Here is a 10,766-nt window from a genome sequence, read left to right as displayed (position 1 = left end):
GTTAGAGTGAGGGTATTACAAATGGTAAATGCCGTATCTGGGTGAACCAATAAAATTTTGACACATTTAATGTACTCACTAAATGACTAATAAAAAATGAATAAACAGAGTGGAATATGTAAATAAATAAGCAAATTAATGGACTCATAAGGGGGATATGGCAGAGTAGTAATTGCCTAAGTCTTGTCACTTAGGGTGCAATTCCCTGGGAAATTCTTGCACAAAGGGCATTAGATACATTTGAACCTTTGTCTTTTCTACCTATTAAAGAAGGATTATATTGTCTACTGCTCTTCAGAGGGTTCTTATAGATAATATATAAAATCTTGTATTTGCAGGTATAAAGTCTTATACAAAGATAGTGTGTGTGTGTGTGTGTGTGTGTGTGTGTGTTTGTTTTCTCTATTTTTCTCATCCAGATAGTGAAAACATCCCTAAGGATCAGTATTTGAGCACACCAGGGCAGAATAATTAAAAAAAAAAAAAAAAAAAAAAAAACCTAGTCCATGATGGGTTAAATAAGGTAAAGGAGAAAGTGAGGCCAAAATTTATTATTAATGTCCAGAGGGCCAGACAAGGAAATATTAACCTTAACCCAGGGATCTCATCTCTGACTGCACATTAGAATTGCCTGGATATTTAAAAACTATTTTTGCCTTAGCTATAAATTTCTCCAGTGTGAGTTGGGATTTAGTCATGAACATTTTTTTGGAACTCCCCAGGTGATTCTAATACAGCCAGGGTGCAAGCCACTGCTGGGCCACAGGAATTGAGAAAATGTTTCTAGGGAGAAAAACTGCATAATACATGAGATGTTTTTAAAAGATTAATCAGCATGAATAGATATGAGGAGAGGCTAGGGACAGGAATTGAATGATTAAAATGTCTAGGAACATCACAGATGAAAATAACTGTTTTAAGATCTAATTTTTTTTTTTTTTTTTTTTTTTTTCTTGTTTTTTTTTTTTTTTTTTTTTTTTTTTAGAAAGCTAAGGAAGCCAGTATTGAGAAATATCAGAAAGGCCTTCATAATTAACAGTGAAGTGGTTTAGACAAGCTTAGTGTCATTCTAAGAATTAATACTGGTAGAGCAGCATTTTATAAACTACATCTAAAAGTTGCTTAGGTTGCAAGCAGAGGTTAAAATGGCAATTGCCATTAGTTTAGTTACCCATAAAGAGTTCCTAGGGGAGGTAAGTTTTAAACAGGATTGATGGATATTGTTTTTGGAGAGGACAGGCATAAAATAATGTTTTTCATGCCAAAAGTTTCTTGGGTTTGAAAGTCATGGCTTCCTAGTCTTCCATGTTGCTATTTCTCTAAATCAAACAAATGAACAAAAATACATAGTAATTGATATATTCAAAATGTAATGAAGAATGTCCTGGAAATCTTTTTAATTTTTTTTGCCCCTTCTATGGCTTTAAAATTGTTTCAAAATAATTACAAAACACTTAAAAATGTAATGCATTTTAAAATGTATGTAAATATATAAAACGGTAGTCTTTAAATAAGAATATACTAAACTCAATGTATTAAAGTCTACAACTTATTTTTCTTTATAAATATTTTTGATATGAAAAATTGTTCTTTGGGATGGGGAAAGTTAAATTTCATTAGTGGACAGAAAATGCAACACACTAGTTTGAAAAAAAATATTGTTTTTCTTACTTATGCCATAAAATTCTGTGTGCTTGTTGTAGTCTTATGGGAGAGGAATAGTTATATTTCAGTGATGAATCCATTGTTGAAGCACTACAGTATCTTTTATTAAAGAAATCTTAGAAATACCAATGTGATGTTTAATAAATGGTCAAACAGCAATACTTATAAACACTCCTTGTCTTGAATCTAACAAGAGATTTAAGGAAGAAGGAAATAGGATAATAGAAAGTATATATCTTATTTTATATAAAAACTCATGAGGAATATTGAAAAGAGCCATCTTAGTATTTTAACAGAGAAAGGCCAAGTCATAACTTAATAGCTTATGTTTTATAATTCACATTTATTTCCAAATGAATTATTTTAGTTAACCTGTTTTTAAATATATATTTGGTGCAGGAAAAAGTGAAGTAATATTTTAAGACCTTAAAACATTTTAGTTTTTCATTTCTATTTATTTCAAATGCATCATTTATAAAGGCCATGCATGTGGTAGATAAGGTATGGAACATGGTCCCAGAAAGCTGGGTAGCAGCCCAACCTTGTTACAATATGTTTATGTTTTATTTTCCTCTTCTGTAAGTGGGAATAATATTTATGTCACAGATTAGTTATATATATATATATATGGCAAGACAGAGAGAATATCACTCACACTTAGTAATGTGTGTTATTAATGACTTTAACTACTAAATATAGGTTTTAGCTACTAAAATCATAAGCATAATAAATCAATATTGCTTTTAAAATAGTAAAGCTAAAATTTTGTTTTTGTTCATCCTTGGTTTATTTTTTATCTTTTTTACAAAGGCTCAATATCATCGCATGCACTATGAGTGTAGAGTCAACTTTTGTTAATTCAAATTGTATTCCTTAATTAATTTCTTAGCAAACAACCATGTCTCTCAATAGACACTCTAAATGTGGAGTAGTTTGTCACAATTATTTGGTGATCTCTTTCAGTGTAACTCACACAGCAAAAGTGACAATATTCCTGTCACTCCTCAGAAATGTCCCAGCTCTGCGGGCTTCCACATGCAGGAGAATGAAGAAAGCCATTGCGAGGTAGGCCACATCTCCATGGAGACCATGCTAGTACTGAGGAACTCGCATTTGCATAGTGATTTTAAATCCTATAAGTTAACTATTATAAATATGCTCTTTGCTGACCTTTTCATGTTCATATTTTTATACTAGTACATTTTTAACAACTTTACGTAAACAATTTTATGGGGGGAAAAGCGAACAATAATATTTTGCTTCTTTGGTAATGGCCCAACTATTGAATATAGTATAGTGTTCTTGTCATTGGATGCACAGTGTTGATTTTTACCTGTTTTAGAGACAGTAATAGGAAACTTTTTTCTATTATATTTTTTAATTAATTCATCTTACTACTTATTTTCCACAGCCATAACATCATGTAGACAGATGGATAGATAGATAGATGATAGATAGATAGGTAGATGATAGATAGATATGTATGTGTGTATGCATATATTAATGCATATTCTAGATTCTCATTGAAGCTAGATTTTTCCTCATTCCCTTAAAGTTATAGAAAATATTTTGATTATTATTAACAGAAAAGGGTTTTTTAAATATATTTTAATGATTTTTCACAGAGAGGAAAGGAGATGGATAGAGAGTTAGAAACATCAATGAGAGAGGAACACCGATCAGCTGCCTCCTGCACACCTCCTACTGGGGATGTGCCCACAATCAAGGTACGTGCCCTTGACCGGAATCAAACCTGGAACCTTTCAGTCTGCAGGCCGACGCTCTATTCACTGAGCCAAACCGGTTAGGGCAGAAAAGGGGTGTGTTTTTTTTTTTGTACTTGTTTTTGCCAAGTATGAGGATCTATCATTTTCAGAAGCATTGATAGTAATATGTCTGACAAACTGTTTTGATTAATACAAATTTTATTGGTAAGAAACTTCTTTATGTACCATCCATTAATTTAGGTAGAAAAGGGCAAAGTGATAATTTGTACAGTTTTATCTGCTAATTCATTATCCACATATTTTTCTTTATGTTTATACTAGAGGCACGGTGCACAAAAATTTGTGCACTCGAGGGAAGGGGGGGTCCCTCAGACCGGCCTGTGCCCTCTTGCAGTCTGGGACCCCTCGGGAGATAATGGCCGGCTGGCTTAGGCCTGCTCCCGGGTGGCAGAGGGCAGGCCCAATCCCTAGGTGCAGCCCCTGGTCAGGCTCAGAGCAGGGCCGATTGGGGAGTTGGGGCGCCGCCCCTGTCATGCACAGAGCAGGGCCGATCAGGGGTTTGGGGCGCCGCCACTCTCATACTCAGGGCAGGGCCAATGGGGAGGTTATGGCTGTCCCCCGTCACACACAGAGCAGGGCCCGTCGGGGAAGGGGGGTTGGGGCGCCACCCCCTGTCACACACAGAACTGCAGGGCGATCAGGGTGTTTGGGCGCTGCCCCCTGTCACGCTGATCCCGGTCCTGGGAGGCATATTACCCTTTTACTATATAGGGTAGAGGCCTGGTGCACGGGTGGGTGCCGGCTGGTTTGCCCTGAAGGGTCTCCTGGACACACACTCTTCCGGGTGGGGGTCCCCACTGGGGTGCCTGGCCAGTCTGGCTGAGGGGCTGAGGGCTGTTTTCAGCCTGGGACTGAAGCTCCCAACCGCTTCGTTTTTTCTTTTTCTTTTTTTTTTTTTTTTAATTCTGGGCCAGCTTTAGCTCTGAGGCCTCGGTTGCTGAAAACAGGTTTCTGGCCTTTGTTTACTGTCTCTATTTGATACAATGTTGCGGTCCGGCTGGCTGAAGCTCCGCTGAGTAAAGCAGTTTTCTGGGGTTTTTTTTAGCTTCTTTATTTGCAACATAGTTGTTTAGAGTTGCAGCTGAGAGGCCTGGAAGTCAGGCGGGGAACGTTGGAGTTCTCCTTCACTGAAGCAAGCAAACCTCCCTGTTCACATCAGCTGCCTGGCTGCCGGCCGCCATCTTGGCTGCCAGTTAATTTGCCTATCTCGGCCCTACTCTGTGAGTGACAGGGGGGTTAGCCAATTGGAAGGGTAGCGGTCGTATGCCAATTAGCATGTTTCTCTTTTATTAGTGTAGATAGATCTAAATATTAAAAAAAAATCCTTCTAAGCTACAGCATATATTCATTATCTTATTTTGGTTTTATTTTTGTCTTTATCTTCCTTTTCCCAAAGTCTTACTCACATGACAGTTGAGAGAAGAAGCATAATTTTTTAGCCCTTTAGGATTTTTCATCATCACCGTGTATGTTTTAAGTGTCTAGAAGACAGGAGTTTCTTCCATTAGTCACCCTTAAGTCATCCAATAATAATGCAATAAGCCTTACTCAGTGTAATAATAAATAATTTTTATCCATAAATAGTCACAAATCTTTACAAAGTCTACCTACCCCAAATGATCTGAAAACCACTGAAATCCAAGTAGTTTTCAATTTCTAAGAATTAGATAAATTTTATATCATATTCATGCCTGTGTTTTTTGAGTAAAGAAGCTCTCCTACCCAGGCGTCTGATTGCTCAAGGTGGAGTGGCTTTGGGAAAACTTTACTAAAGATTACCTTATTTTTTGTAGAGAGTTTAAAAGGTTTATAATTAAAATAGTTTTCTAATAATCGTGTGTTTTTATCCCTAGATATTATGTAAAAGCACACAACACAGATTGTACAAGGTTTATTTAACTAAAGTTCTAAGCAATGTGGACAAGAAAAAAAAATGATACTCAGAGCTATGGTATTAATTTACTAGTATATTATCATTCCAATGATCTAAGAATAGTGCAATTAAACCTACAGAGATATATTTCTAAATAAAGTAGACAAAATTGTATTAGAAATCTCTTATCCAACAAATTATCATTTAAGCATAATATTTCAGACCCATTCTAGTCTGAATGAATATAGACTAGGTCATCTATAAAATCCTATCTCTGTTTAGTGTCCTAAATCAAGATGGTGACAACAACCAATACTTTTGTAGCATGGACCTAGTGTCGAGATCTATTTCAAACATCTAAAAAATCCTTTCATTTTATTTATTTTATTTTTTTATTGATTTTAGAGAAGGGAGAGGGAGGGAGAAATAGAAACATCAATGATGAGAGAGAATCATTGATTGGTTGCCTTATTCCCACCCCACACTGTGGACTGAGCCTGCAACCCAGGCCTGTGCCCTGACTGGGAATCAAACAGTCGCCTCCTGGTTCATTGGTTGACTCTCAACTACTGAGCCACACTGACTGGGCTATTTCAAACTTTTAATGTGCATATTAGACCATCATTTACATTTTATTCTTGATCAGTTAAAATTTCTTTTAAGCATAATATGACTAGTTTCTTAAGTATATGTTTTTTTTTTAATGCAGAGTGATAATCTCTGATGTTTCTTATAAAATAAAACTTGAGGACAGAAGTGATCCAGTTTTGGAGTTATACAAAGCATTCTAAGAGACAGAGTTTAGTATAAATGTTTACTATCTGCCGACCAGTAACAAAGTTTTAATAACCTGTTTCTTAAAAGTTATTAATATAGTATTAATCATTCTTGAAAATTAATAACAAAAGGTAATTATAACCTATAAATTGGTGCCTGCAGTATGCTCTCATTATTTTTATTTTATTGAATAATGTGCTTAGCTTGCTTAATGAATGTGCATTACTATTTTTTTTTTTACTTTCTTACAAATTAGTCTTTTTTCCTTAAACAGTTTAATAAAGTAAAAAAAGGAGGATTTTTATTTTTTTACCATAACAATATTTAATTTTATAAAACTATACCGTTCTTTGAGTAGATCACATTTTGGGTCAGTTGATGTTGGTTAATCTGAATGAAGTTATAAATTTTGTATTATGATGTTAGATACAAAATAAAACCAATATCTATATGACTAGCAAGGTTTTAATCACTCTTCATTTATTATTCTTAGCATATCACTCTTGACTTAGATATAACAATTATTGCTTATGGAGAAATATTAATATCAGGTATTGGGGCAAATTTTGCACCAGACACTATTCTAAGCACTTTATATGTATTATCAACTTCATCTAATCTAAGATATTACTGAATACTTCACTTAGGGAGGTAAACACACCATTCAATATACAGATTTGTATTGCATACTTGAAAATTATATACTTTTATTAACCAATGTCACCCTAATAAACTCAATTTAGAAAACATGCTTTACTTCATGTACAACTAAGAAAAAATTTCTATCAATTAAGCGCTGATAACTTATTATTTATGATTTAATATATATCTTCTGCTTTAAGATATGTCAAAATATAGACAAAATGTATGTTACCATTGTTAAAATATAGCTCATTTAATCTTGACAACAACTTCATTAGGTACTATTATTATTTTTTCCATTTTACAAATGGAAAACTGAGACACGTAAAATTTACATAAATTGCCCAAATTCACACAGATAATAATTAGTAGAGCTGAAATATAGACATGACAACATGGCTTCAGAAATTGCAAGGTTAACTACTCTGTGATAGTTTTTTTTTTTTTAATCACAGGCTCTTTATCAAGAACCATAGAGATTACATATGCATACAGCTGACATGTAACTTAAAGATGAGAACGTTGGGGTAGCTTGCCCTCGGTCACAGAGCTAGACAGTGATAGCCTAGAACCAGATTCAGGTTTTCTGATTCTGGAGTAACTACCTTGGGACTGCATTCAATTTTTCTAAACTAGTGTCTAAGAAAGTTGTTCACATTTGAAATTTTTCTGAAGTTTGATTTTAAATGAAAGCTATCATGTTTAACTTTTCTCCTTCGGGCAGGCCTTCTGTCATTGGGTACACAGAGCACCATAATGGTTAAAAAAGAAGCAAAGAAATGAATAAGTGCACATTGTTTTCATACCATAGATGCAAATTACCTTCACTACGCACCTTTGAGCTATACATTTTATTGCCATTTATTTCTAATAGATTCAAATCGCTTTACCCATGAAACAGCACAGAAAGTAAGCAGACAGAGCTCTCAGTACCTGTATTCTGCAGTCTGCAGGAAATGTCTCATAGCTATTGGAATTCACACAAGACTGCATTTCAGTATGAGTAGCTGTTCCCTGACACTGTTTTTGATGCTTGAGGCAGAGTGTTTTTACAAAATGGTCTAATGTTCAGTGTATGAATTTTTGAGATAAGAGTTTTTTTTCTTGGAGCAATGAAATCTGAAAATCAATGTCAGATGGAAATCTTAACTCTAAGAGTTAGGGAGATTGGGGGAAGAGCTTTAAAATAAGTGTGAGTTTCAGCAGCCAGACTTGGAAAACATGGCAGTTATCGGAAGTGTGAAATTCATGGGTGCAGATGGTGGATGAAGATAGCCGAGGAGGGACTGCTGCTCTAAGTCTAGACCCAAATTGGAAAAGTCATTTTGATAAAGGAAATATTTCTGACCTTTTACAACAATTTGCACAGGTTTTGCTGGATTCAGAAATTCTTAAGAAGTCATAGCTGATTGCACAAACATTCCAATTGTGGCGCTTGATAAAAATATTTGATATAAAATATATCAAATCGAGAGTGAGAAGAGTGTGTCATAGAGAAAGGAACTAAATGTACAAAACCATTACTACTTCTGTGTCAGTTATTTCACATTTACAACCTTATTTAGCACAATAGTGTTCAGGTAAGCATCATTTCCCTCAGCTAAAAATGAGATTATGGGTGCATGTTCAGCTTGGTCACACTAAGATGTATGAATACACCGGGCTCAGTGTTTGTAATGTGACTTAGAACACCTCTGTTTTAATTAACATTACTAAATGTAGTAAGAGCAAAATGGTAACATTGTCTTAGGACTTTCACACAAAAAAAGAGAGAGGTAAAACCAAAACTATTTTGCATATATCTTGATCTTTTTTTCTCCTCTTTTCTGCACTTATCACTGATTAAACTTAAATGTAACTAACTAGACAGGACCTAATTAAACAGGATTTAACATATTCATTTTACTATATATGCTTGAATTCTTTTGTTCATGATCTATTATATAGTGATATTACCCATTAACTTTTAATAAATAAATGTGTTCAGTACTTAGAATAGGTATTATAGTTGATAACACCATTTAAATTAAAATAATAGATTTGCCATTTAGTTATAATGTATGTTATATTTGTGAGTAATAAAGGTTATTAATTTAATAACTTTTCACTAATAATACTAAATTACTTTACAAGCCAGTTTATTTTTGTTTTTTACTTGATAAGAACAAATTTTTTCTAAACAATGGGACTACATCAAACTAAAATACGTCTGTATAGTGAAGGAAACTATCAACAAAACAAATAAACCACCTACTTAATGGATAACATATTTGCAAATGATACATCTGGTAAAGGATTAATATCCAAAATATATAAGGAACTCAAATAACACCAAAAAAATCCCACAAACAATTCAGTTAAAGAAGGGCTAGAGGACTTAGTTATTTTAGTTATTTTGTCAACAAGAAATGTAGAAGACAAACTGACATATGAAAAGATACTCCGCATCACTAATCATTAGAGAGATGCACATTAAAACCACAATGAGATATCACCTCCCAAATGTCAGAAAGGCTATCTATCTATCTATCTATCTATCTATCTATCTATCTCTCTATCATCTATAAAGTGTCAGGGCCCGTCACATCAGAAACAACTGAACGGTCAACCGGACAGGCTGCGTGGGGTGACAAGGCTGGCATGGGGGTCAGTGAGGGACAGCCAAATGACTGAACAGCAGGCTGCATGGGGCAACCAGGCCAGCAGGGGAGGCAGTTGGGGGCAACTAGGCTCGCAGGGGTGGCATTCAGGGGCAATTAGGCTAGCGGGGGGGGCCAGTTAGGAGTGACCAAGCCAGCAGAAGGGGACAGTTAGGGGAGGCGAGGCTGGCAGAGGGGGGCTGTTGGGGGTGACCAGGCCTGCAGGGGGGGCAGTAAGGGGCGACCATGTAGGCAAGGGGGGCGGTTAGGGGAGACCAGGGTAGCGGGACTGCCAGTTCAGGCCTAAACCGGCAGTCAGACATTCCCCGAAGTGTTCCAAATTGAAGAGGGTGCAGGTTGGATTGAGCAGACACCTCCCCCTGCCCCGTGCACGAATTTCATACACCAGGCCTCTAGTCATCAATAAATCAACAGATAACAAGTATTTGTGAGGATGTGGAGAAAAGGAAACCCTTGTGCACTCTTGGTGGGAAAGCGGATTGATGCAGCTACTCTGGAAAGCAAAATGGAGTTGCCTCCAAAATTATAAATAGAGCTGCCATATAATCAGCAATTCCATCCTTAGATATTTATTTAAAGAAAATGAAAACATTAATTCAAAAAGGTATATGAACCCCTATGTTTATTGCAAAATTACTAGTGATAGCTAAGCTATAGATGGAACCTAAGTATTCATCAATATATGAAGATAAAGAAGAAATATTATTCCACAATAAAAAGAATGAAATTTTTCCATTTGCAACAACATGGATGAGCTGAGGGTAATGTGCTAAATGCAATGCCAGACAGAAACTTCTTTCTGTCCTTCCTTTCTTCCTTCCTTCCTTCCTTCCTTCCTTCCTTCCTTCCTTCCTTCCTTCCTTCCTTCCAAAATATCCCACAAATATGTCAGAGACACTGTCATATTATATGCTGAAGTCATCAAGCTGAGCATGTAAACATGTTTCTTTGTGTCTCAGATGGTATAGTCTAAGGGTCATGCTCTTATATTCAGTGCTACTATATAGTGTAAGCAGTGCTAAAATAAGATATGTTTAAGATTCAAGAAGAACACACAACAGCAGCAATTTAACTTAATAGAGGAAAATTATCATAATATTAACGTGAGACTTGAAGGAGTCCCCTAAGTGAATGATCAGGAGTGCTGTGATATGGTGGTAGGTTCCTCAAGTAGACTGCATGTGTGAAGGCCAGGTGTTAGGAGAATACATCACAGGGTTGAGAAATTTTCATTGGCTGTTTTCTCTTTTCAATCAGAATTCTTTCCTGGTTTCATTATCAAGACCTCATCATGCTTCAAAATAAAAGACTTCAAACTTTACATTACTTGGTTAATGTGATATCTACATACATTTCTAATTA

General features: G+C 35.5%; 1 protein-coding gene across 4 annotated transcripts in view; it reads left to right on the top strand.

Annotated features, from left to right (window-relative positions):
- PCDH9 (protocadherin 9) overlaps positions 1-10,766 on the top strand; it is a 971,700-nt gene that overhangs the window by 351,748 nt on the left and 609,186 nt on the right. For 2 of the 4 annotated variants that reach the window (XM_006761430.2, XM_006761426.2), the window contains exon 3: positions 2,629-2,730. The exons of the other annotated variants lie outside the window; for them this stretch is intronic. In XM_006761430.2, coding sequence (XP_006761493.1) covers positions 2,629-2,730 — 102 coding nt within the window. The remainder of the gene's footprint in view (positions 1-2,628; positions 2,731-10,766) is intronic. 4 annotated transcript variants of the gene reach the window in all.

The sequence above is a fragment of the Myotis davidii genome, unplaced genomic scaffold (genome assembly GCF_000327345.1).
Source record: "Myotis davidii unplaced genomic scaffold, ASM32734v1 scaffold277, whole genome shotgun sequence".
NCBI lineage: Eukaryota > Metazoa > Chordata > Mammalia > Chiroptera > Vespertilionidae > Myotis > Myotis davidii.
This window is presented reverse-complemented; position numbering and strand designations above follow the sequence as displayed.